This window comes from Aspergillus thermomutatus (assembly GCF_002237265.1).
Source record: "Aspergillus thermomutatus strain HMR AF 39 chromosome Unknown NODE_103, whole genome shotgun sequence".
NCBI lineage: Eukaryota > Fungi > Ascomycota > Eurotiomycetes > Eurotiales > Aspergillaceae > Aspergillus > Aspergillus thermomutatus.
In genome coordinates this window covers 42,969-69,513 of record NW_020798152.1, presented here as the reverse complement: position 1 = coordinate 69,513, position 26,545 = coordinate 42,969, and the positions used below count along the sequence as shown (strand labels likewise).

The following is a 26,545-nucleotide window of genomic DNA, read 5'->3' as shown; positions in this document are numbered from 1 at the left end:
AAAAATCCAAGCATGGGATAGCCGAAGACGAAGCCGCACTCGAAGCGTTCATAACGTTTTCTCCATCAACCACAACTCGACGATGAATCATGCATCAAAAGCAAGACTTAGGACGAGAACAGGCTGTCTTGACTGTAAGTTTTACCCTCCTCTTGATGGATTACCGGCTAATTTACCAGGTCGCCAACGACGGAAAAAGTGTGATGAACACCGACCGCGATGTGGGGGATGCTGTCGCAACCATCTTGACTGTACTTGGCCAACCGCAACAACACAGCCTGTCGATGGACGACGACGGCATCATCAAGCCGCCATTTCAAGACTGCTCTCATTTCCACGAGACAGTCCTGAGGAGTATTATCATTACTTTGCGACCTCTGTCATTCCGTGTCTCGTGCGGCAGAATTGCCTACCCCAATACACTGATCAATCGTACATGCTGCGATTGGGACTGGAATTCACTCCTCCTATGAGCATCATGGTGACCATTGCTGCCGAACACAGAGAGAACCATGATCCATTCGCCTTGCATAGCTACCTTTTGGCTATCCGGGGGCTGCCTGCCAGCATCGCGGATGCCACCGAGACTAGGAATGAGGATGCCTTATTAGCTACGACGATCTGTCTCTGCGTCTATGAGGTTGCCTGTTCATGAACAAGTAAAATGATAGATACTGATGTGATATAGAGCTTTCGAACCGATTCACGACCGAATGTCGGTCCCCATGCCTCTTCTGACATCGCGATACCCGGCACAGAGAAATCAACAGCCAGTCAGGACATTTGAGAGGATTTGTGTGGAATTATTTCTCTATCACAGCGCACTCATGATGCTTTTCGATCCCACGTCCGATGCACTGAGCAATCCAGACCATCGATTGTATCTGGATCGCTACTTTGCCGAACCAGAACCAAATGAGCTGGCCGCGGATCCATCCACGCAGGCCGTGTTGGACACATCATATCAGTTCTTCTTGTTGATTGCCGATGTTACATGGCTCGCTCGCGCCGTTGAGCCAATTTGTCGTTCCGACATAGTCACCTGGCAAAGACTACACGAGGAATTGCTGCTGTGGGAAAGGAACCCCCAAACTCAAAATGATGGATGTATGCTGTATATCCTTGCCATGCGCATCCTTCTACTCAGAATCGACGTATCTTCATCGTCCGCGGAGGTCGAGGGGCGAATTTCCTGCCTTCTACGCCAGGGACTTGGCCTGGTCCAGTCCGTCAATCCTGACCAGTTCCTGATCAGTTATCTTCTCTGGCCGTTGACTGTGCTGGGCTGCGTAGCGGTCACCGAGGACGAAGTTCGTATTGTGAACGACAAGGTTACGCTGCTGGTTAGACGCCGTGCGCAGGCATCATGGGTCAAATCCCATTTAGACAAGATCAGGACAATGACCTCGTCCTTGAAGATGAGGCTAGGGTATCTCCTGGGTGTCGGCCATGGTCAGACAAGCGGCCGTTTGTCACATCAATGTTGATACGTCTTTCTTTTCACGTTCGCTCGTTCATCAATTCCTATTTGTTAGGTCTCCAGAAAGACGTACGAATTGATCATGCGATCAAGTGTTGCCGATTGCAGCGCCGGTTACAGCGAGGTGAAGTCGCGCAGTTACTGTCAAGCTTAAACCTGAAAAGGTTTCTCTACTTTACTTCGAATGATCGAGTGTTGACGGCCTAAATTAATCTGAGGCTCTCTACTCCTTCGGAAGAAAATGTTTGGCAAGACATCTACTGACCCACAATAGTCTACAATCACTGGAAGAATTAAGGATTGCTGACACTGACACTCAAACTCCATGTCTAAGAGCAATTGGTTCCACCGTAGACAAAAGTTCCGTCCGAGTTTTCGCAACCACAAGTACCGTCATCAGGGCTCTTAATGCAACCTGTGCCGACGCCAGAAGACTCTCCATTGTCACTGCATGCGATTAGCATATAGTCACTGTACTCTGTACAGGGGATTGTTTGTGGTCTTGACTCACTTCCAGAAGAATGTCCAGCAATCTTCATCGACGTCGGTCATTTCCGAGTCGGTGGGCGCGGTGCAGGTGTACGCCTTGCAGGTTCCATAGGGAGCTCCGTGGGAAGAGTCATATTGGTGATCAGTGACAAACACGGCAAAGGTTTGGGTTCCTGCTTCCATATTAGAGGATCAACGCGTCTGTGGGAGATATAGGAGAGATCCGCTACTTACCGGATGTCCGCGTGTTGTGGGAGCATTCCGCGGCCTGGATTGCATTGGATGTCTTTGCGGCTGTGGAATGTCAGTCAATTCTACCCAGTATATGAGAAGAGTTGCACTAACCAGAGCAGTTGTAGGTACCGGGGCATTTGCCCTTAGTGTTGGAAGTTGCCGGGTCGAGAGTAGCTAGGGCAAGCGTTGCGCTGAGAAGCACGGAGATCAGAGACTTGGAGAACATGATTGCGGTGGTCCCGATGCTGTTGAGATGTCTTTGGATGATGGTTCTTCGTGAGCTTTATATCTTTTTGGACCACAAGTCTCCTTTTCTCGAAACGACATTGAGATGATCCTGAGACCTGCCGCGTCGTCGGTTTCAAGAGAGTGGGTCAAGAGTATCAGGCCAGACTTGAAGGAGAATCTTTGTTTTAGGCATTGTGGGATATCTACAGCAATGATGTCCATCAAGTTACAAATTAAGGAGAAACCCCGCAGTTGAAACACAGCCTGACGGGCTAAGCATAAAGCATCACATATCTATCTGGAGTCGACGGCCTTGATCTTAAGGTAGTGGTATGACGACTCTCCGGGAATATGCTGTGGGGATTGTGTCATATATCGGTGATCCTTCTTCATCTCAGGTTCTAGATTCTCATGGACCAATATCATTATTATACTACTGCTAAGGAGTCAGTTGCTACGTGTGCTTGTTATGCAAATTGCTGAGGCGCTCCTCCCTCACCCGCTCATGGAATGCCGTTTGTTCCAATGCGATAGACTGCAGATATATCAATCAGACACACAAATTATCATGGTCGTTCTATAAGAACGCCTCTGATATGGCCTCTACTTCAATAATATACTTTCAATCACTTTGGCATGTTGCACCAAGGCCTCATCCTTCAGCCGTCTGCCGATGAGCTGCACATGGCATGGCGCACCTTCGACTTCTTTAGGCTTGTCTAGATCCACCTTTAGATACAGTTCTCTGGAAGAAGAGAGAGTACTTACACGCTGGGATGTACTGGACATCTCTCACAAACTCGGCGTCGGCAACCTCCTCCGCCTTGCAAAAGGGAAGAACGCAAGATGGATACTGACAAGTCAGCGACGTTCCTGCATCGGATTGACTAGAACTTACATCGACCAAGTTGAAGAAAACGGTATATGGTGGCAACCCGTATGTATCGTGAGGAACGGCACAGCTCTGGTAGCCCGGTCCGATGATAACATCCAGCTGATTCTCGAGGAAGGCCTTTCGCACCTCCGCTGTCACTTCGCCCCGCGTCACGTTTATATCGAACAATTCCCGCAGCGTCGGCTCTGGTCCAGGCTCGTCGAGATTATATGTGGAGCGCAGGGAGGGGATGGGAGGCTCGCCGCTGTCGGAGATCTTCTTCAAAATAGTCCGGTCGGGATCCATGTTGAAGTATCGGAAAGACAGCTCACATGCGTCGGAGATATTGGGCAATTTTCCCGCCAGGTTGATAATACGATGACCGGCCGCGGCGAGTTTCTTCACGGCGAGAGCCAGAGTCCGCTGCATGGGCGGATGAATCGGGTACGTAGGGTCCTCTGCCATGACGCCGATGGTGAGCACATCCTTTGTGGGCGCATTGCTCCAGGGAAAGCCCACGACGTTGTCGTCGAGATTCTCAGGCTGTGAGTTGAACACGGTCCGAAGGAGGAGTTCAGCGTCCCTGATAGAATGGCACAACGGCCCTGCGACGGGCGCAATTCCTACCATCCCGCCTCGGCCGGCCGCTGTTTGACCCGCGTATGGCACCCGGCCAACAGATGGCTTGAAGCCGATGGTCCCGCAGCACAGCGCCGGGATGCGGATCGATCCTGCAATGTCGGTGCCGACGCCTAGCACCGAGCCGCGTAGGGCCAACAGAGCACCCTCACCCCCCGAGCTTCCCCCCGCCGTGAGATTGCGGCGGTACGGGTTGAGGACACGGCCAAACACGTTGTTATGCGAGTCTGCCGTCATCATGGTCTGCGGGACATTGGTCTTGACATAAAGAACAGCACCGGCGGCGAGGAGGATATCGACCAATGCCGAGTTTGTGGTAGGAGCCGGACGGTCCAGGTAGGATACAAACCCGAGACAGGTTGGCACGCCAGCAACATTGAAGGTCTCCTTCATGCTGATGGGAAGGCCATGAAGGGGTCCAACGGTCTTTCCTGTGGCCGCCAGATGGTCATCCAGTTGCCGAGCTCGGGCGAGCGCTCTGTCGAAGAACGTTTCGGTCAAGCAGGAGGTGAGCTGCTGGGCAATAGCAGCACGTTTGCAAAAAGCTGTTGTTACTTCGACGGCACTGAGCTCTTTTGACGCCAATTTTTGCAGGAGATCAGTGGCGTCGTAGTTTTCGGTGATGTCAAGCTCGCGATCAGAAAGAATACCGCACTTTGTGGGAATGTCAAGGATATTAGACTCGTTGGAGATGGCATTCAAGATATCTGAGGAGAGTCTCCATTCCGGAGGAATCTTGCTAGCAGCCTCAGACTGCTTGAACTGAGCTTTCTGTTGCCAGTCGACGACGGTCATGGTGGAGAAGATATAGTAGAATGATAGAGAGATGTAATTTCACAACTACAAGGAAGCCAACCCACCACGCATCGAGGTTTATATCTCTCTATGTTCATTAATCTCCGCGGATAATATGATCTCAGCCGTGAGGGGTAAATGAAACCAGACAAAGAGGAGTCGGCAACCAGCCAGAAGAAGATAACCATATCAGGCCAATCAAGAACTTTTGCGCGACAGGGGGCGGAAATAATTCCATCAGATTGACAGTTTCGTTCGTATCTGGTTCAAGAAACGCCAGGGATAAATTCTTCAATATCAGGAGACACCAAACGGACCGGCTTCATCTGTTCGAGAACCATCCTTGGCCTTGAGAACTCGCCATTGCCGAACAGAGAACAGTTCAACAAGCCATAGACGAGTACATTGCTACTCTGGAGGTTCCTCTACGAGAGCTGAATAAAAGCGTATGCTAGAGATTGCTCATTCTTCAACAGATCCATGAAACCCGGAAGTAGCGTATGAAGAGCACCACGCTCACGACACCCTCTGTGCCTTTCTGGAATCCTTGAATATCCCAGTGACTCGCCATGCGTACGGGATCCCGACAGCATTCGAGCCTACAGTCGGCGATCAAGGACGCTGTGTCAGTTTCAACGCTGAATACTATGCTCTACCCGGGATCGGACATGCGTGTGGCCATAATCTTATTGCCACTGCCAGCCTGACAGGCTTCCTAGCTCTGGCATATGCTATCAAGAGGTTTGGTCTCCCTGGTCGAGCGCAACTACTCGGCACGCCCGCAGAGGAAGATGGAGGAGGGAAGATTGATCTGATCAGTGCGGGAGCGTACAAGAGAGTGGATCTGTCCCTGATGATGTAGGTTTGCCTCGACAGTACTCTGCAAGCGAGCTAATGATAGCAGCCATCCTATGTCAGAGGACGAGTTTCTTGGTCGGAAGGTCACTGGTATAGCTGGACGCTCATCCATCGCGTTGTATGATATAACCTGTACGTACGAAGGGGTGAGTGCTCATGCAGGAGCCAATCCGTGGGAGGGCGTCAATGCTCTCGACGCGATTGTGATGGCGTACAATGGTGTCTCCATGCTGCCTCAGCAGATCCGGCCCGATGAGAGAATCCATGGGGCCATCGTTCAGGCTCCGACTATCACGAATGCAATCCCAGAGCTTACAAAGACCAAGTACACGGTGCGCAGTCCGACTATCACAGGGACCAGGGTGCTTGGTGAACGCGTACGGCGATGCCTGGCGGCCGGTGCATTGGCGACGGGATGTAAAATCACGCTCGAGGAAAGCAGTCTCTATGCTGGTCTTGTGGTCAACTCTTCTCTTTGTGAAGAGTTTGCGCGGAATAGGGCCGATGAAGGGGACCGGATCCTGCAGACGGATGACATTCCGATGACGGGGTCAACTGATCAGGGCAACGTCTCTCGCGAATAGGCGTGAACTCCATCTCTGATATCTGTCGCGTGGATAACCTTCCCATTGTCTTTCCGGCACAGAAATATGGTTCGGCCCGGTGCTGGAGCCAATCAGCGATATTTGCGCGCTTCTCCTCTGCATGGACTCTCAGAGCTGCCAGAGGAAGAGTCACCTCCACCATGGAGGACTGGAGTCATTCCCCGGATTCCTGGGGAGTCTGCATTGCGTTGGTTCCCAACATCCGCACTCTGATGATGATCGGTCTCACGCTTACCAGTGTCCTGGGCATGGTGCTTATGTATGCTCCGGGCCCATCGAACCAGGCTGGCCGCATGGCTGGCTTCTGTCTCAGCCTCGCCTTTTCCGCCAACATGCCCCTTGCCCTGTCTTTGATCACCGGTAATGTCGGCGGATACACCAAGAAAGCAGTTGTCAATGCGTGCGTGCTGGTCATGTACTGCGTGGGCAACATTACTGGCCCGCAGTTCTTCAGTGTCGATGAAGCGCCCAACTATCCGCGAGGCGTCAAAGCAAGTCTGGTGGGATTGTGCTTGGGGGCGTTCTGGATCGTCTGTCTGCGTGCCTATCTGATGTGGCAGAATGCCCGGCGTGAACGAACACAGCCAGAGATGGAGCAGAGTAGTCAATTCCAGATGATGCTCGAAGACAAGACAGACTGGGAGATTCCGCGTTGCCCCTATGTGTTGTAGGCCTGCGTCCTGTGTTATTGAGTGTACAACGATCCTTGTGCTACGAGCGAAGGAAGGTATCGACATCACTATTGGATAGTCAATGAAAATCTTTAGTCCGTTTGGATTTATGTGTATCATGTGCAGTATTGGTAAAGCAACCAATACATCGCATCAGTCAATCCATAAATATCGCCCCAAAATGCAGAAAAAACAACAACCTGATTTGTGGGTATCTGGTACATACATGCTTCCCTAACGCCGAAACCAGCAAAGAGAGAAATCACCAAAAAACAATCAAAAGGCTTTGGCTGCTAATGACCCTTCGATCGGTCGCTTGATGTGGTCATCTTCTCGGTTGGTGACAGACTGCCCTTCGATTGACGTGAGCGAACCTCCAAATCCTTCAGTTCGCGGCTTCCCCGGCTGCCCTTGTCGCTGGCTGCAAGGGGTGAGGTCACCATTGCGGTGTCACGAAGGCGAAGATGAGCCGTTTCCCGTTTGAACTTCTCCGAGTCTACCTCCCATCCCAGTTTGGTATGTTTTCCTTCAGAGTCATCATCAACAAGCGGGTCTTCTCTCGTGAAAGAACCAGGCTGCAGCGCCCCTGTGACCAAGTCTCGTATCATCTTCCGAACACTTCCCGCGTCTTCCGCTGGGCGTTTGGCCACAGTGCCTTTCTTCTGTTGGAACTCGAGCTGCGTGACCCGATCATGGAGAGAGTCGGTATCCACACCAAGATGACGGCCCAGCGAACACATGGCGGCAAAGGGATTAGACTCTATAGCGCGGTCAAGTTCCCCATCGATAGAGTGCAAACGGGAGGAAGTGTCGGAATCATCATCGGAATCGGAGGAGTCGTAAAGCTCTCCATAGTTGACAAGCCGAATGGTCGCGTTCTCGAGGTTGTAATGCTTGAGAAGGGTTTTCAATTGATTCCCTTTTTTATGTTAGCAAGATTAAGACATGGCAATAGAATGTGACAATGACGTACAGTTCTTCCGATCTTGCAGTCGATAGAGTCTAAGAGCCGTTTTGGGGAAACACTGTGGCACTGGAACTGGTTGATGAAAGGAGTCGTATACAGGGATGGCTTGTATCCTTTGGCTAAGGTGGACCACCTTGAAATTTGCAAATAGTGCTTCCAAGGTGTCAATCTTGTCGAGCTTCTGCGACATTTTGTCCATTCTCTCATCTGTGTGACGGAAACGTTCATCAACTCGACGAAATCAACTCGAGAGAACCCTGCGTCCATTTTCTCATAAACATTGCGGAACTCCCTCTTGATGCCCTTGTCCCGAACCTCATTGTCCTTGATCAAATCGTCAATCCTTTCGTGCAGGGCCCGGTCGCGAATCTCGAACTGCTTGTCAAGTTGCTCCTGCAGTTTGCGAGATTGATGTTGAAGTTCATGGTTGATATCGACCGTGAGCCTCTCAGAAAGACCCGCAACGGCTCTCCCGACGGATTCTTCGATTCATTGGTCCATTTTGATGATAAAGTGATGAATCGCACCTCACCATTGCATGGTCAAGGTTGGTGTGGATAGAGAAGACAGACGATGAAAGCGGGCAGGTGGACGAATGAGTCAGGTGTCATCACTCGACTAGAGGGTGACGTGAGTTCTTATCTTGTGTGGCTCAGCATCAGCCCTTATCAGTCAGCACCGCCTCCTGTTCAGCCACTCAGCCTCACGTCAACAAAACAAATTAGTTACTTGTATTGCGCAGCAATACTGCATCAATTTATCTATCAGAAACGTACCATATTATCATCTTAAAAGACTGCATGGTGTGCTTGAGGTCTCATTTTGTTCCTTCCTAACTATGATGTATTGTCTACGCTTCCTCTTGTAAGACCCTGATCAGCTCCTTGGGTTGAATATATCCGGGTGATTGTTGAGGCTAGGAGAGCTTTCATCTTTTGTGGCTTTCCCCCCTAGATCTCCTGGCATATCTGAGAAGACATTTCTCGAAATGTCTTCAGAACAAAGATGCTCCCACTCTTCTATATGCTACAACACCTCTCCTCATGCTACTGAAGTAGGTTATAAACAACCAAGTCAGAAGCAAAGGACTGCGGCCACAAGACCTGCAGCATCCCAAGGACAATATGGCCGTATTGATCCAAGCATATTTCCAGCTCCATTGGTTTTGCCTGGCGATGACCTTGCACTGGATCCCGAGTACCCACCGCAATCTTTTCAGGAGTGGTTGGACGAGGAGGACCGCAATGAAGTCACCTCAGACAGAAGGACAGTCTATGTTGTTGCGCCACCTGACTATGATGAAGATGCCTATTTCGCGAAGGCATGGACCTCTCCTAGAGTAGGCAAAGCGCAGCATCAGTTAGTAAGGCCTAATCCACAAGACATCGTCGGTTACCTGGCAGCATTTTACCATGGGGTCCCCGTCAAGCTCCTTCGAGTACCTGACTTTCGATTTGTTCCTTGGGATGGTCAAAAATCCAAGAGCTCCCCCCGCTTCGTTGGTTTAGCTGTTGCAGACGAGTGCATTGGTATTCGGACACGGGCATGCCCGGACAAAGTTTACCCTCGCCAATTGAACCTCGACGATCTGCTAGATGTGGCGATAAGCATACTTCCCAAGAATGCGTATGCCATGTGTCTTCTCGTCAACCATGATCTCTATGAGGACGCTGATGATGCTTTCGTCTGCGGACGTGCATATGGTGGAAGTCGCGTCGCAGTTGTCTCCAGTGCCAGGTATTGTCCGACCCTGGACGAAGTTCAGTCGGTAGAGCGGGAGCATTCGTGGCCGGCATCACATTGTGACAATTACGTCCGAAAATTCAGCTCCTCCTACGTGGTGAGCGCCAAAAGGCGAAAGATCTCAAGCGAATCGTCCTCCTTGGCTGCTTTGCCATTAACGGCCGCGTTATCTGCATTGTCTTCCCTCCCAAAGATCGATTCATCGCCACGGTTATTGTCATCACTCTGGCTTTCTCGAATGTGTCGCACAGCGAGCCATGAGCTAGGCCATTGTTTTGGTATTGATCATTGTGTTTATTACGCATGCATCATGCAGGGAAGCGCGTCTCTGTCAGAGGACACGAGGCAGCCGCCGTACCTCTGTCCTGTTGATTGTGCGAAGCTTCTACATGCAACCGGAAGCACAGCTAGGGAACGATATCTCGCACTTCTGGAGTATTGCAATAGAGCGGCGAATCACGAAACACATTTCTTCGCTGCGTTTGCTGCTTGGTTGACTGCGTTTCTCAGTACGGTTACAAGGTAACCCTTTCTTCCGTGGGAACCATACCCCCAGACAATCTCCCAAATGATAGTCGAGCGACGATCACCCACAGAGAAGACTATTTTGTGGGACCCTGTCCGTCGACTAGTCAATTTTCTACAATTGGGAGTTGGGACACGAGCGTGAAATCAGTCTAGTTGCAGTTGCGTTCACGTCAGAAAGTCAATCACATATTTTCTCTTCAATGTTGGGGAGCCATTGAGGAATAGGCGGATTTAAACCTTCCATTCGGGAATTGCAAGAGATGTACGACCTGTGATCAAACACGGGGTACGATGAAATAACATGAAACTATCCCTTCGGATATCCAGTCAACACTCAGACGTAGAGCCTTATGGCTTCTGCCAGATTGTATATCTATAAACCTCATCCCTATCAGCCTCGATGGCTATTCTTTTGCTTTCCTTTCCAGAGTACTCAGCGAACATCCGCTCAACAGAATCGGTCTGGCTCCGCAAACCGGGTTCCTCGAATCGATCCGCAACTAGGCCGGCGATTGAAAGCCGGGCCTGCACATCCGGGACTCCATGTTGGGCACTCCACGCAGCGAACCCCGTGAGGACCAAGCCGCACACGACATACAGTAGACAGACCACGACCAGGGTAACAAGCGGGGCCGCAGGGATGCGTGCCACGAGCAATGTCTGTCTCTCCTGGGCGGCCAGCGCAGGCCGTACCCCGAGCCCATCCGCCCCAAGGGCTATGGTCACTTTGCTAAGGGCCAGGGCAACTTGTTCCGCGAACTCCTGGGCCGTATCGCTGAAGATCGCCGTGCCAACAGCCTGCTGGAAAAAGGGGAACCAATCTTGGGTCTGCGAAATGCTTGTCTGCCAGATGTTGCTGACCGAGGTGTTGCTGACCGTGGGCACAAAACGGGTCACGGTGTTATTGAGGCGGTCGTACTCAATGTCGTAGATCGTGGTGTTGCAGCCCAGGACATAGGTCGGGACGCCATGGAGGCTTTGCACAAACTCGGTTGAATTGGGCGTCTTGCCTCCGGACAGGTTCACCATGGACGCTAGGGCGAAGTAATAAGGGTTGCCAGTGCCGTAGTTGGACACCACGTTGCCCCTAAGGTTTTTGCTCATACTTTCGTTCTCGAAGAATGCTACCTGCAGATCGGGGGAGTTGATAAACCCGGAAAAGCCAGCGGAGCAATTGAATTTGACCGACGAGGCCACATTCCTCAAGTCGCATTTCGTCGAGATCAGCTGGCACTGGGTCCTGGCACCGTAAGTCTTGGCTGTGAAGTCTCGGATGGACAGCGATGCGCTTTCAGGTACCCCCAGGTATGTGTAGAGCACCTTGTGCTCGTCGGCATATGTGTATACCGTAGCCTGATCGGAGACGTTGTTCATTACCTGGAGGGAGGTTGTTGCATCTGCAAGAAAAGAGCCCGTGGCAGCTAAAGAGACGCTACATACCGGGCCGTTCGCATCGACCCGCTGCGCTGCCACAGAATTGTTACCTTTGAGACACTGTGGCAAAAGGCCAAAGCTGTAATCCGTATGGTTGGTGATTGGGAATACTCGGGTAAATGCGACGGTGGTCGTCGTGAGATGGAGCCAAGTGTCGGCAACAGAGACAAGCAATCTGGCCGGAGCTCAATCAGAAAAATCATCAGTAACACCAGCAGGTAGATGAACATACCCTAGAAGCGTTGCAAGTAAAGCAACCGTCGAAGCTGCTCTGAGAGGCGGCGTCTGGGTTTCGCTCTTCTTCTCCCATGAAAGAAGATAGAGGATCCAATCCCACGTTGCACCAAGAGGACTCCCATCAATGAACTTCAACGTCAAAGCCAGTTGATACGGGGTGGGCAAGTGATCTACACGACCACGCTGGATGTCATGGGATAATCGGCGCGCGATTGGAAACGAAGCTAGGGCCAACACAAAGCCCGATAACATGGGAGCCACGGAGCTGGCCCAGGACGTAACGAAGAGGACGACGCTTGAGTTCAGATTAACGTAGTACACATCCTTCTCATCGTCTGCGGAGGCCAAGCGGAGATTCTGAAACGGGGGGTCTCCGTGGTAGATACGGTAATGGAACACAAGCACCAGGAAGACAGCAGTCAGTGCAGAAATAGGGACGGTGATCAAGAACCAGCTCCAAGCAATTCCAGCTCGGTGGGTGGAAATTCCTTGGGCGCGCGTGGACTTTGGTTTGTGCCGCAACAAAGTAGAGTCACTTTCAGTGGTGACAATCGGTTCTGTTTGCGCCATGACCAGTGATGATATTTGATATGGAGGATAGGAAACGAGTTGATCAACCTTTTCCAAGCTGTCCCTCCATGGCCTGCCGGCGAAACCTTGGGAGTCGACTGAATAATATATGCACATTCAACTCACGAAATCGCGGAATTTACCAGGCGCCAAAAATGGGGCTAAAAGGCTGAGCGTCAAGGCTGAGCATCTAGGGCCGAGCTCTGCATCCTATCATATCCAGTCAGCACTGGATTAAGGGGTCATCGGCCTCAGTATCGGTCTCAGTCGATGCAAGGATATAACGGCGAATCGAGCCAGTGAGCCAGTCAAAACAGTTCCGCAAAATAGCCGCTTTGACGTACCGCCCCAACAAATACATTTTCGGTAGACCGTGCTAACAATTTCTGGCGAGTTTGCTACCGCTGTTGCTTATCTGGACCAGCTTGTCATACAATCCCAGCGAATCAAAATACTCTAGTAAACGCTCTTAATCGGAATGAATAAGGATGGAGGCTGATTCTTCGAAGTCTAGCAACTAGCTCGTATCAATAGCAAAGAGTGGCAGCTTTGAGATGAGAATGTTGCAAGGCAGAATCGGCATGTTGAAAATGAGATTTGGGATTGGGATTGGTACTTAGAAATGGTTAAATGAATGCATACCAACAGCACTACTGTACAACATTTCGGCCAGCCTTTCACCTGGGCTATAAGGACACTTATTATCATTGTATCTAGCACTTACAGCTTAGTTCCTTGCATTCAATATAAGTATAACTAATTTATATACAAGTCACTAGTGTGATTTATCAGTGACTCTTCACAATAAAGTACACATAATTATCTTATATCTTTTCCTACTGTTGTTGTACTTATGTTACTTTTATGGCAGGATTCTGGTTAGATCACTTATTAAATATCATCGTGCATTGTGTATACCTGTCCAGTATTTTCGGACAATAATCAGACTATAGTCAAGGACGATAATACCCTCTCCCAAAGAAATAAAAGCACAGAACAGCAGAGACGGATCCCAGAGTGTGGCACAGCCATTCGGAATGTCCATCCACACATGGTTAGTAAGGTCTATAGATATCATGAATTGACTGCAGGTCCTTCAATTTACCAGACTCCTGAGTGTTAAGATGCAAGATAACTTGCCCTGGTCACTAGTAAGAGAAACATTGAGAGAGCATCGAGACGGACTTCCAAGACTAAGTCATTATTTCCCATTAGGTGTCAAACCTGGTTTCAGATTTGCCATCACTGCCGCTGTTATGCAAAAGTCACTATCGCATATTGTCATTTGAGTGATATCTACTAAACAAGTCAAGTGGCACTTAATAACCGTTAAGCCTTTGGACCAGTGCGGACTGTATTACTACTTCTCCTTCACACTATGAAAGCTCTCTTTGTTGCAACAGGGGCGGGTAGTATTGCCTAAAGAATTCACTGAAATAATGCTTTTACTGTAACAACAACACAGGTTTAATGTTTAGCTGAGTGGCCTTCAGGGGCAGCTGCGCGAGACATTTGAACTGGATACCAGTAAAGCATGGATATCAGCAACCCAGATATAGCCTATAAGTACTTTCTCTGGTATAAGCAATCGAACACTATGCCCAGATTTGAGAAACTACTTAGTAACTTCATACTAAGGAATTGTAGAGTCACATTCCTCTTTGTAAGGAATCTATCTAGCGCTACTATATGGGTTCTGATCTGTGAGATACCAGGGCAAACGCAAAAGGGAGTGCCGTACATGGACCAGAAAATGGATGAGGAGTTTCTCTAAAATATCACTTGGACCCCCACCTTCCAGCAGCTTTCATGCTGGGTTCTAGCTAATAATAACAGGGTAATACTTCCATAACCTATAGTGGTTCTCAACTTTAAGCTAGATCTCAAATCAGAAACAAAGACTATTTTACTGGTAGGACCAGCTCCTACTACACTAGTCCATACTAAGCCTTTCACAGCACTACCCATATTAAATCTTGACCTAAACCCTATTACTACTGTAGGTAGCCCCGTAGATGTGCGCATCTATGGCAAGGCGAGTGACTTGATCTCTCTCTTTGAAATATTAAACCCAGCCAACTGCTATTACGTAGTCTTTGTGGACGGATACAAACAGAGAAATCAGAACCCAGACTTTCAGCAAAGCCTGCGCTGAAAGAACCTTCCGGCTTGGTTTCAAGCTTGACCAGGGATACCGGCACCCTAATCACCTTGACGGCTCCAAAATCCCTGAAGGTTAATAGGTTGTCTTGATAGGAGTTACCGCAGGCCTGTTCACAGTGACTAAGCAGGGAGCCCTGCTCGTTCTTTGCCATTATAGTCATTTTCATCAGCCATTCATCAAATGACCAAAGTATCGCTTCGGACTGGAGACGGGGGAAACAGTGATTCTTTCCTGTTTCCATCCATTAGGCCTCTACAGGAATGAAGGCCGAAACAACGGAGGGCTTAAACAGTATTCCGAAAGATTCGTACAGTCGATCCGGAAGTTAATGACATCTTTCTTCTCTTGAGAAGCCGCCGGCAAGTCATACTCAGCAGCTGCTGGATGGTTGTGGCTCTGGTAGCAAGATGCTATCGGGATGATTGATTACATTGTTACCTGCGCTCACTCGCGCTCTACATAGTACAATCAAAACATAATGACTATCGTTGAAAGCGATCTTGTTCGGCGTTTGATTGCCAAGCATAGACCAACCTCAAACATAGCATCATTGCGGGATGGTCGAGATATTACCCGATTTGGAAGTGGTTGCGAACGCTAAAATGGTGGACCCTAGGTAGGCTTCCCCAAATTGCCCGTATTCTGGGTCATTCAATTGAGGCGAGATGGATTAGTTCGAGTACTCGCCTCTTTTCAACTTTGACAATCTCGTTATGGGGGTGTGAATACTTCTGGTCGGCATGTTGCTGTCTTATGTTGGAACCCAAGCGCTTCCGGATTGATGCCTGGGTATTTGCCCACTTCGTACGCAAAGATGTCTTGATATCTTTCTCGCAGAGGGTCATGTCATCAGATCATCAACGGACCTGCTCAGCATCTGCACCTCCGAGGTACTAGGTTGAATGTCATACCTCAAGCGGGGTGGTTCGTTGTGGAGAGCAACATACTCTCATCAAGCCTCACATGCTGATCGTCCACGGTAGCTCGCTACGGATTAGTCTCCAGATCGACGGGCTTTGTCTTCCATTCATACGTGGAACGGATTTTGTTGGGAACCAAGATCCACATATACTGACGTTGTGGAATGTCGCTGGCCTCTTCACATGTCGTGGTATCTCCAGACTACCGACGTCTCTGTAAATCGAAGCCGACGAGCCTATTTAAAGAGCGGGTCATCACTCAAGGCTTCTACGGATTTACAAAGCCCTTGAAACATCGCCATAATGGAGACCAAAGGCAACCCGAAAGACTCGATGAAGTCCACCTGGCGTACTGCCAGTAGGGAGACCTGGAGCCTCGGACACTGGCTCATTCATATACTCAACGTCTACCCTTCAGAACTCAACAAAGAAGTCCCGGTGCACTCCAAGGACGAACCAATCCCGTTCATGCCGCAGTGGTCGCTGAACCTCTGGGTTATCTTCTACTCGTCCCTACCACTAGTGTTTCATCAGGTCTATGCATGGTACACTGGACGCAACTTGGGTCCCTTATCCGTCTTCAACCTGTATTTCTTTGCCTTCAATGCGATCGTCATCTACCAGGTACACATACTCCGCCGACTTGGTCACATATACGGCTTTCTGGATGGTGACAAACATGAACGGGACGGCATTCCTGACGTCGGGGTGGGCAAGGTTGTGGCTTCGCTGTACAAAACGATGGGTTCTCGCTTGGCGCTATCGGTGTACTTCTCCTATCAAACCAGTCAGCTTCCCGCACAGATGAACTGGTATTGGTTGCCCATTGAGGTTGGGCTGTACGGGATTGTGCTCGACTTCTGGTTTTACTGGTATCATCGCCTCATGCACGACGTCAGCTTCCTCTGGAAGTATCACCGCACCCACCACCTCACTAAGCACCCCAATCCTTTGCTCACTGCATATGCGGACCACGAGCAGGAATTCGGTGACATGGTCGGTGTGCCGATGATGACCTACTTCACTCTGCGATTGCTGGGTATGCCGATGGGCTTCTACGAGTGGTGGATCTGCCATGAGTATGTTGCTTTTGCAGAGGTATTCGGACATAGCGGCCTGCGCATGCATCTAACCGTCCCATCACCCCTCAGCTGGCTACTGCAGTGGCTCGATGCTGAGATTGTCATTGAAGATCATGACTTGCATCATCGAAAGGGCTGGAGGAAGAGTCACAACTACGGCAAGCAGACTCGTCTCTGGGATCGGATCTTTGGAACCTGTCATGAGCGAATCGAGTCTGCAGCTGGAAATGTGGATTATGTGAATACCGCCAGGATGCCATTGTTTTGACTTGGATTTAACGCTGCTGAGAGAGCCTGAAGTATAAGAGAACAGAAATGCAGAGCTGAATTGGAATCCTTGCCTGTATATAATTCTTCGTATGCTGGCAGAAGAGAAAGCATGACCGGAGGCTTGATGAATAAATGGTCTTGATTATTTTCGAACTACATCGTCGTGGACACTGTCTTTGACATAGTAAGCCTTTGCATTCTAGAAGTACATATGGAGGCATTGTATTGATGTCCTCAGCACTACGCAGCCCAGCATCATTATTAGAAACGTACGTGTCATCAACCCTCCTGGAATACCTGAACCCTTACATCCATGATCTGGCTCAACAGGTATCGTACCATGTCTTCCATATAGTAGTAGTAGCTCCATTACACCTATCTGAACTGAATCAAGTCAACTATTCATGCGCGCCTCTCGTTTCTTCCTCCGTTAGCATATCGATACCGATTGCTTGACCATTCATTTTGATGTGCATACCAGGGGTCAGGAGCCAAAGCAAGCTATTTATCCCGGTCTGAGAGCAACGCAAATCGAAAAGCCATCATCTTCCTGGAACAGTTCAATAGTCCGAATAACGGCTCCATCAACATGGGCCAGAAAACGAAGTGTTGAATCGAAGCAGTAAAGTTAGACAGCATCAAGTGGGCCAAGTATGCGATGAAAATGGAACAATCAGACGCACATGAAGATGCGTAACATACTACTCCATATGGACTCTCAGGATAGTCTTGCAATATGCCACGGTACCAGGCCTGAGGATGAATCATCTAATTAGGTTTGTGATTCACGCAACCACCAATATTAATGTAACCTGACCACGCTGTAAGCTTGAGGCCCAGGGGATCTCAATATGCATGTCTGATTGGCTCAGTATGTCCATTCATAGGCAGAAGACAAGGCACGTGAATTCCTCATTTTACCTCTGCATGCGTAAGATTGAACCAGATGAAAAGACTTGTACAATCTGCAATGATTCTCAGTTTGCAATAAATTAGAAGACGACGACGTTGAACTACCTGCCTGTTGTATAGCTTTACGAGAGTGCCGAGAGTCCCGTCCCTGCCTATATCACGTACCAACGCCCAACTCCGTCATCCTACATGCGTAACCGCGACCTTGCTTATAATGCTAAAACGAAAGCTTACCGTCATGAACGAAAAAAGCAAGAGATCAACGCATGAGCTCGTCGATCTGCTTGACTAATTCCTGAAAGCGGATCGGCTTCGACAGGAAGAGATCAATGCCGGAATTAAAGGCCTCCTGCCGGACCGGGGCGCTGCCCAAACCCGACAGGGCGATGACGGTCGTGGGTTTGACGCACGAATGGCCAGCATTCGTGCTCCCTTCACGATGCATCTTCTCGAACAGGCGGATTTCCCGCGTTGCCTCGAGACCGTCCATGACCGGCATGGAGATGTCTGATTTGGTTAGTTGGACGAAACGGATAGCATTTGTAATAATACTAGGCCACTCACCCATGAGGACAACTGGAATCTGCCCGAAATTCGTCTTGTACACTTCCAGAGCCTCGAGCCCATTGGAAGCCGTGTGGTAAGGAAACTTGGCCTTTTTCATAAAAGCAACCAACAGCTTCAGATTCACGTCGTTGTCGTCAACCAAGAGGACGGAGGGGGCCTTCCTCGTTGCCTCTATCATCGAAACTTCCATAACCGAATCATCGACGTTAGAGGTAGTCACTGAAACTGTGGTCTTCTCCGGCGTCAAGGAGAAGTCGACGCGCGACACGTTCTCATTCTGCCGCATAGCTTTGCCGGCTTGAGCCGCGGTGAGCAAGGCTGTGTCAATCCCGCCAATCGAAATATGAGAGGGCCGTTCCCTTTGGCGCTTGAGGCAAGCCAGAAGGGAATTGGCCATCTTGGACGGTCCGCATGGCTGACTGATGAACTCGTAGATTGACGTCGACGGTCGCTGACTTGCGGTGGTGGATAGTTTTTGCGCCATCTGAGGTGTCGAGCAAATCACAATCATCGGCGGGCTGCGCGAGTCACTCTCGGCCATTGTCACCTGCCGACAGATCTGATCCACTTCGTCGAGGTTTGCCTGTCGAACCAGATACAAGTCATACGACTGGTGATCCGGCACATCCGACGACACGAGACCGGCTTCCATCCCGAAATGCTCCTTGTACATGCGAAGAAGCGAGGAGCGCAAGAGAACAAGAGCTTCATCTTCCTCTCGTGAGGACGAGCCAAACCCAATCAGTCCAATCGACTTGCCACGTACTCGGTCTTTGGCTTTGCGGACAATACTGGTGTCGCGTTCGTTATCCGCGACTTCTGCCTGAGGAGTCCGTGGTAGATCCATCGTGACCGTCACCTCAGTCCCGACGCCCTTGGTCGAGGCGATGTCGACTTTGCCACCCAGTGATACCACCGTCTGATGGACAATGCTGAGGCCCAAGCCACTGCCCGGAGAGAGAGGATCTTCCTGCGAAAAGGGCTTGAACACATTGCTCTGCAGATATTGCTTGTCGATGCCCTGCCCGGTGTCTTTGACCGTCAAAGTCACGCTGCCCATGTCCTCCCGTGTCCCGTCTCCACGGGACAATCGTTTGGTCTTCGAGTTGGACGCCGATGACGAGTTACACTTCAGCGTCACATAGATGTAACCCGAGCGGGTGTACTTGAGGGCGTTACCGAAGAGGTTCATGAGGATCCGGCGCCAGGCACCGGCCTGTGTTTCAAACAACCATTGCACACCAGGCTCGACGTCGTAGATGATGGTGAGTGATTCATTAAAAGCAGAAAGCGGTCGCTCGGCAGTACCTTTCATAACCAAATCTCCATCGGTATCCCGGGCAGGAACCAGCGGAGCCGGTCGGGCAAGGAGGCCGCCCTTGGCGGAATAGCAATGACCGGCAAAGACGCTGTCCACGACTTCTTCCAGCACTGCGTCCAGCTGAACATCCGAGATCAGATTGACCACCCCTAAACCAGGTTTGTCTTTGGACGAGATACGGGCAGGTAACCCTGGCCGCCGACGAGGGGCGTGCGTAGATTTGAACCGAGATGATCGGGATTTACGAGTGAACTGGTTGATCTTGGCAAAGTCCAGCATATTGTTGATGATGTCAAGCAGCGACCGACCGCAGTGCTCAATCGTATTGACAAGAGCGACCTGGGCGGGCGTCATCGTGGAATCGGTCAGTAATTCCGTACTGCCGAGAATGCCATGCAGTGGACTGCGCAATTCATGAGAGATGCTGCCAACGAGAGTGGCGTGCGCCTTGTTCGCCAGCTCGATATCCAGCCGATGGATCTCAGCCATGATGCTGTTGGAGAAGGCGTAGAGATAGGCCAACTCGCCTGTCAGACTGAAGACGCGCGGCGCAGTCGTCCACACAAAGAGCCCTGAGAACCAGCGATTGCGCCGTGAATCCCAGAGAGGAAACATGGTCACACTGCGGGCCGCAGGGAACACCTTGATCAGGGTCTTGTTCTCTTCCTTGAGACTCCCTCGCTCTCGTTTTCTCTGTTTCCAGTGTCGCTGAACCATGGAGCTCTCGTTACGACGATGAACGATCTCTCGAGAGACGTAGCTTCCGGAGGCACTGTCGCTTCCTTCACTGGATGACACCCCACCGTTCTCATCGATGTTGAAGATGGCGCCGCGGGGATAATAACGGAGGAGGGATCGAAGAAACGACTCTCTCATTAGCCCGATCGATTTCTCGGAATCCCCCTGTGCAGTGGACTGTCCCAACACTTCACACACGGTGGAATCGTCCGTTTCCGTCGATGAGTGTCCGGTAGTCGGATTGTCACTGTCGCTGCTGGAATTGGCGTCTGCTGTGCTGCTACTGCTCTCGATGTCAGAATGACGACCGTCCGAGTTCCGTACCAAAGTCGCGTAAGAATTGACACTAGCGTCGAAGAAAACAACGCCCTCCACCTCTAACGAGTCGCGAAGGATACGAGCCGCGCGTGAAAAGATCTCTCTTGTACCAGATGCCAGAGTGACCTCTGGCTGACGGTGGTGACTGGGTGTTGGGAAGGTTCGAGACCGTGTCTCAGGCTCCTGTCCCCCATTGTGTCCTATACAGACAGGTTAGTTATTCTCCTGTTCGTTGTCGTCTGCTAGGAGAGAGAACAGTACCTGATGGAGATGCAGTGGCCTCCCTGTGGTGACTTCGTTCCTTGAGGGGGGAACGACCGTCCGCCCGTATTTGGTGATGCCGTCGCGTGTGTGGACTGGTGTTGGGTAAATTCTCTGACTCCGGTTCCTCATCCTCATCGTGAGTGTGTTTGTTCCTTCGGAGACTGCTGGACGGAAAAGTCGCCCCCTCGACAAAATTTCCCAATCCGGCGATCATGTTGGCTCCGCGGCGATTCTGTTCGTGAGAGCGCATCATTTCCAGATGATTCATGATGGCGGCGGCGGTGTCCGTCATGAACCGAATATCCAGCGGATCTAACCCTGCACGAGGCTGACCGTCACTCACTGCGAACGCGCCGATGGCAATGCCCCGACGGCTCATAATGGGAACGCCAGCGTAGAATCTCAGATGCGGGGCGTTCACCACATACTGTCGCTGGCTGCACCGGTCGTCCTTCGTCATATCAGGAATGACCAATGCGGAATATCCTCCATTCGGATTCTTTGCCCCGGCGTTGAGCTGTTCCTCCTCGCAGCAAAAGTGACAAATCCCATCTGGTTTCGGAATGACACTGCTGCCCAGCCACAAGGCATCACCCTCGACATGGACCCTGTCATCCTGGAGACTCAATGTGCGAGTTGATTCGGCGAGGATGTATTGCGTGTGACGATCAAAGAGCGAGATCATGCATCGTCGGGCATTCAATCGCAAAGCTCCGAGCTGCGCTAGCGCCGTCAAAGTGGTGTCTTGTGAGGATTGTGGCAGCAGTTCCGCATTGATTTCGCTCCGCGGAGATGGTGGTGGCCGATGGAGGAGACCCGGACGCTGAGGCAGCTGGCAATACCTGGCACTGAATAAGATGATCTGACTCTCTCGGGTGCGTGGGATGTGTTATGAAGCCCCAGTACGTACTTGTAGAATTCGCGCTCCTGCGCCATAGCGATCCCGGGGGAAGTGTCACAGCCTGAGGATGTAAATTCCGAGATCTCTAACATCTCATTGTTCGTTCTTCACCATTCTCTAGCACATGGCTCTAGAATTATGAGGGAGGCCGTACAAGTATAATTTTTTTTCAGTCCAGATCTCGAAAGAAATCGCCACTGGAAAAAGAAAAGGGATGTTAACCAGAGGAGCACGAGTTGCAGGCGAGGTCCAGTGCGGCGAGTCGGAAACAACTTGGAAACATGGAAGAGGCGATCTGTGAGGCCTAAGGAACCAAGGCCACAACGTCATTGCGCTATCCTGTCATTTGCATCGGAGGATCTCATTGGCTGTCCGGTGTCACACTAGCCGGCATCGGGAAAGGCCATTATGGTCCAGACCACCGCATCCCTCGGAGTCTACAGAGTACGGAGCACTCCAATGCTTTCAAAACTACCAACAGCCCCAGTATGGTGCAAGAGTTAAGAGACTAACAAATTATGAGAGATGCATCATCCCAGATCTGGAATATCAGTCTTCCTGGATGATTGATGAATCCATGATGGAAATCAATAGACAATAATGCACTTTGTACGGCAGCACCTTATTGGTGGCTTGGTCAAGATCCACCAACCCTGACCCACCCTGTCATGTGCTGCAGCCGAGCATGCCCGAGCGCTGAGGTGTCCAGTGTCCAGTGTCCAGTCCACCTTTCGCCCACAAGGAAGAGTCTCAGAGCAGTCATTGATGGAAAGAGGCGAGATCAATATCGATCTACAATGTATGAAGTTTCTGCTTTTCTGCTTTCAGTTCCTCAAAGATAATCCCTAGTCTGTAGGACTCATCACAGCACATGATATTAAGGGTGACTGAATATATTTCTGAGAAAGAGCATTGTGAGCCTCGGGTCTGCACTTAGCAGTGGATAGATATTGTTTCAATAAGAGGAGAATAATATCTCTGGATCATCGTTTTATATCTGAAATTGCCCCTCACTAACAGGCCAACAGCAATAGTAATAAACCTTAAACACAGTACTCACTACTCCGTAACAGCCTAGGTAACAGGATGATCATCATTGTCAATCCCTCGCTAGTGTAGTCAATCCTAGACTCCACTTGTTTAAGAGTTATGCCACAGAAGATCTCTCATATTCCGCCTTAATGCAGAGTATTGCTAACCTGAATTTGCCAGGACATACTGCTATCTTCATCAAGAGCACTTGCGACTTTACAAACAGTTGAGAATAGGTAGGATTGATTTTTGAGCACCAAAGACAGACTGCCTGCAATTTACCATTAGTTTTAGCTCCATGTAAGCCCGATTATCTTTTTGGCTGCCTTCTCGAGATCGGTATCCGTGCTGATGTTCAATTCTGATGCCGAGAGCTACAGTTCACATCGATAAGTATAGTCTTTTCTTGGGAAAGAGTATGTCATGGCTCACCATTTTCAGGGCTGCGTCACAGTTAGTGCCTTGCAGCCGGACTACTACAGGAATTGTGAACCCTCCCAGGGTGGATGCTGCTTGTATTATGGATTCGGCAATCATGTCACAGCGGACAATGCCTCGATTCATTAGAAAAACTTTCTACCCGTTATGCAGGAGCACACATACCTCCAAAAATGTTGATGAAAATACCCCGGACACGCTGATCTCGGCTCAAAATCTCGAAAGCCTTGAGCAATGTCTCAGTAGTAGCCTTGCCTCCTATGTCAAGAAAGTTCGCACATTTTCCGCCATGGAGGGTGATCAGATCGTTAGTTGCCATTGCTAGTCCGGCGCCGTTGACAATATTTCCAATGTGGCCGTTGAGGCGGATATATACTAGACCATGCTGCTGAGCCTCGTACTCGTCTTCCAAGTCCGGCATGCGCTCTTCTTTACTGAATATCTCTGGTTGACGAAACCGGGCGGCGTTATCGAAATCAAACTTTGCATCGAGACAGACAAAGTTTCCCTCTGGCGTTCGCACAAGCGGGTTCAATTCCAGAAGAATGGCATCCCTCTCCTCGAAAAGCTTGATCATCTGTCTGATAATCGACTCAATCGTCGGCATTTCTTTATCAGTGAAGCGCAACTGCTTCTGAATCCCGGCCATCGTCTCAGCAGTGATGCCGCGGGAAAGGTTAAACCAGAACCTGTGCAGTTTGTCCTGGTTAGACTCGATGTCCACACCACCCTGATCCGAGATGAGGATCACAGGACTGTATTCTTCGCGATCGAACGTCAATGAAAGATAGAACTCTTGTTCGACATCGACTGCTTTATAAATATACAATTTCTTGACGAGAAGGCCGCTTGGTGGCGTCTGCTTTGTAGTTAGGTAATGGCCAAGCATTCTGGACGCATTTTGAAACGCCTCTTCTGGTCTGTTTGCTCTCATGTCAACTTCCTAGAAGTAAATGAGGTTGTTCCTACCTGCACTCACGTTGCTACGATTCGAATGCCTCCTTTGCCGTCACTGCTCATCCTTCCCTTGCCGCGTCCTCCAGCCAGAATTTGCGACTTGAGAACCGACGGCGCACCTGTTCTGGTCAGGAGCATTCTAACTTAATCAATCTCTTCAAAAAGGCCTTACCAATCGATGACACGACAGCCTCCGCATCCCCAGGGTTTGTGACAACATATCCGTGTGGTACCGGAATTGCATACTCATAAGAGCACACTAAGCATCAATCACCACATTGAAGAAGTGCATCTTACCTGCTCGAGAAGCTTGTGGGAGTGGTGCTCTAGGAGGCTCAGCCGCCGTATTTGCTGCTTGGAGACTCTGCAGCCCTATATGTAACAGTCAAATAAGGGTCATGATTTGAAGCTTCCAAATCCGCGCACATATTGAATAAGCTGTGTGAGCCGGAGGCAAAACATTTTCAATAAGCAATGTTCATTGCCCCTGCTGCACTATATCAGTAGTATTGGACATGAATCAAAATTTCGGAAACTGAAGATCAAAGATATTCAATAAGATTGGCTATTTTCAAAATCCGAGCACCATCCGACCCGTCTGAGAAGTATAGTCCACTGAAGGTACGGTCATACCTGTCCGAATGTTAGAAGTATCAATCTCTGAAATAGTAGATTTCAAGTACTAAATAGTATTGGAGCATATAGTACAGATGACTAGGTTGGAAATATAAGGTGACATAGGCAGAATAGTCACACGGGATGCGCCGTTATAGCCACATATGCAGTCCATTTCCGATTTTCTGGTTGGACAAAAGCCAGTCTGGCACGATCAATCTGCTGTGGAATATGTTGATAGAGTGTGGCAATAGTACAACCTTGACTGGTTAAGCTTTCCGTGACGTCGATGATTATCACATAGATCCGTGGACGTTAGTACAATCTATAGTGGCTCCTGGGACTGTTGCTTCTCGAGCTTGTCATGAAAGGAATTTATGACTTTGCATGACCATCACGGTGAATTCATGTTATAAGCCAAGTCAGTGCTGCTTGACCTGCCTTCTCCTGGGAATATTCCGGAGAGAATGGAAACATAGACACATGAAAATGTGCTTAATGTAATGCTAGTACCTTAGAGAGTTATAAGCTTTGAGAGCGGGAATTAAACAAGAAAAGTCATCAAGTCACCACATATCTACCATAATTCCCCCCGGCGGACATTGTGCAGCCATGGGATTTATCTCTAGGATGCTTTGCACACAGGCTCGATGACATGGAGAATCGCAGGAGCATCAGCATCCTTTGACCAGATCTCAATACTGTCGGACTGGGTGCCCACGTAGATGGAAAACTCCCCATCAGCCTGTGCACCCTTACATGCTGCAGTTATATCCATTGCCTGCATGTTTTGATACGGCTCGAGAAACATGCTGCTGAAGATATCGCCAGATTCAGGAGCATTCTCGCCATCCACTGTGTCTTCATCCCAGTCGGAGGATAGTGCTCGGGCAACGGTTACATTCACGGCGAACGGATTAGGCCGAACGAAGGCAGGAAACTGCACAGTGCACTTCATTGCATCGGTAACTGGGACAGGGAGCCTGAAACCAACAAGGAAGCGCACCCAGGCCAGGCCGCCTGTGCTTGCTCTGAGGGTTTTGTCCTGGCCGAGTGTGCACTTATAACAGTTTCTCTCCGGGCAGTCGAGACAGCTGACAGTGGATCGCAGGATAGTGGAATCTTTTATGGCGGGCGCATCTCGAGCCCACGATGTCATGATGCAACTGGCAAGGGCAGTAAGCACAGTGCAGATGGTGAGAGGAGTTGGTGTATGCATCGTATGAGATTGTGGATCCCTGGTGGTTTTATGATTGAAATAACGACCTGATAGTTGAATTCTGAAGTTCCTGGGGCTATGAGAGCATCGAGGCTCTATATATATGGACAGCAATCTATCAGGAAGTAAAGATTAGTTGCGTGAGACGGCTCACATTTACCTCCCGCATTGGCTGAGTTGGTGTCTGCCAGCTGGCCGGCATATGACCTAGCTTCTGAGACAAATACGAAGGTTCTCCTTGATTGGAGGGCATCAGCTTTGAAAATTGGTATAATTGGATGTGTTTCTCCAATGTTACGAGCGCACAAAATAGAGTTGGACAGAGTCCTGTTGTTACGCGAAAATATGGAGGGTATGATAGACATCATGAGTTGAGAAGGTATGCGGATTGCTATTTTTGTCCCTGGCATCCGAGCCATACTTCGAACTTCCAAGCCATATTTTGAAGCCTAAAGTGACTTCATAATCCTGTAAA

The 26,545-nt window shown here is 49.8% G+C and overlaps 10 protein-coding genes across 10 annotated transcripts; 5 read left to right on the top strand and 5 right to left on the bottom strand.

The window, feature by feature from the left end:
• Positions 1–827: 827 nt before the first annotated feature.
• CDV56_106884 (uncharacterized protein) lies at positions 828–1,487 on the top strand (the record flags this gene model as incomplete). The annotated part of the gene is made up of 1 exon (XM_026760503.1): positions 828–1,487. The coding sequence occupies one exon, from the start codon at positions 828–830 to the stop codon at positions 1,485–1,487; it is 660 nt and encodes a 219-aa protein (XP_026614159.1).
• A 322-nt stretch (positions 1,488–1,809) lies between these two features.
• CDV56_106834 (uncharacterized protein) lies at positions 1,810–2,429 on the bottom strand (the record flags this gene model as incomplete). The annotated part of the gene is made up of 4 exons (XM_026760453.1): positions 1,810–1,927; positions 1,992–2,142; positions 2,204–2,263; positions 2,315–2,429. 4 exons carry the CDS (start codon positions 2,427–2,429, stop codon positions 1,810–1,812), a joined length of 444 nt encoding a protein of 147 aa, XP_026614158.1.
• Positions 2,430–3,034: 605 nt separating this feature from the next.
• On the bottom strand, positions 3,035–4,739 carry CDV56_106706 (putative general amidase; the record flags this gene model as incomplete). The annotated part of the gene is made up of 3 exons (XM_026760325.1): positions 3,035–3,150; positions 3,200–3,284; positions 3,330–4,739. The coding sequence occupies 3 exons, from the start codon at positions 4,737–4,739 to the stop codon at positions 3,035–3,037; spliced, it is 1,611 nt and encodes a 536-aa protein (XP_026614157.1).
• Positions 4,740–5,308: 569 nt separating this feature from the next.
• On the top strand, positions 5,309–6,181 carry CDV56_106628 (uncharacterized protein; the record flags this gene model as incomplete). Its single annotated transcript, XM_026760247.1, has 3 exons — positions 5,309–5,364; positions 5,442–5,597; positions 5,644–6,181. The coding sequence occupies 3 exons, from the start codon at positions 5,309–5,311 to the stop codon at positions 6,179–6,181; spliced, it is 750 nt and encodes a 249-aa protein (XP_026614156.1).
• Positions 6,182–6,342: 161 nt separating this feature from the next.
• On the top strand, positions 6,343–6,873 carry CDV56_106583 (uncharacterized protein; the record flags this gene model as incomplete). The annotated part of the gene is made up of 1 exon (XM_026760202.1): positions 6,343–6,873. One exon carries the CDS (start codon positions 6,343–6,345, stop codon positions 6,871–6,873), a length of 531 nt encoding a protein of 176 aa, XP_026614155.1.
• Positions 6,874–7,166: 293 nt separating this feature from the next.
• Positions 7,167–8,039, bottom strand: CDV56_106514 (uncharacterized protein; the record flags this gene model as incomplete). Its single annotated transcript, XM_026760133.1, has 2 exons — positions 7,167–7,792; positions 7,847–8,039. 2 exons carry the CDS (start codon positions 8,037–8,039, stop codon positions 7,167–7,169), a joined length of 819 nt encoding a protein of 272 aa, XP_026614154.1.
• A 789-nt stretch (positions 8,040–8,828) lies between these two features.
• Positions 8,829–9,844, top strand: CDV56_106393 (uncharacterized protein; the record flags this gene model as incomplete). Its single annotated transcript, XM_026760012.1, has 2 exons — positions 8,829–9,608; positions 9,668–9,844. 2 exons carry the CDS (start codon positions 8,829–8,831, stop codon positions 9,842–9,844), a joined length of 957 nt encoding a protein of 318 aa, XP_026614153.1.
• A 615-nt stretch (positions 9,845–10,459) lies between these two features.
• Positions 10,460–12,352, bottom strand: CDV56_106234 (uncharacterized protein; the record flags this gene model as incomplete). Its single annotated transcript, XM_026759853.1, has 3 exons — positions 10,460–11,488; positions 11,552–11,720; positions 11,778–12,352. The coding sequence occupies 3 exons, from the start codon at positions 12,350–12,352 to the stop codon at positions 10,460–10,462; spliced, it is 1,773 nt and encodes a 590-aa protein (XP_026614152.1).
• A 3,387-nt stretch (positions 12,353–15,739) lies between these two features.
• Positions 15,740–16,786, top strand: CDV56_105946 (sterol desaturase family protein; the record flags this gene model as incomplete). Its single annotated transcript, XM_026759565.1, has 1 exon — positions 15,740–16,786. One exon carries the CDS (start codon positions 15,740–15,742, stop codon positions 16,784–16,786), a length of 1,047 nt encoding a protein of 348 aa, XP_026614151.1.
• Positions 16,787–17,959: 1,173 nt separating this feature from the next.
• CDV56_105248 (putative sensor histidine kinase/response regulator) lies at positions 17,960–26,070 on the bottom strand (the record flags this gene model as incomplete). Its single annotated transcript, XM_026758867.1, has 9 exons — positions 17,960–18,207; positions 18,265–20,844; positions 20,906–21,750; positions 21,819–21,894; positions 23,445–24,199; positions 24,259–24,355; positions 24,409–24,481; positions 24,534–24,608; positions 25,495–26,070. The coding sequence occupies 9 exons, from the start codon at positions 26,068–26,070 to the stop codon at positions 17,960–17,962; spliced, it is 5,325 nt and encodes a 1,774-aa protein (XP_026614150.1).
• Positions 26,071–26,545: the final 475 nt, after the last annotated feature.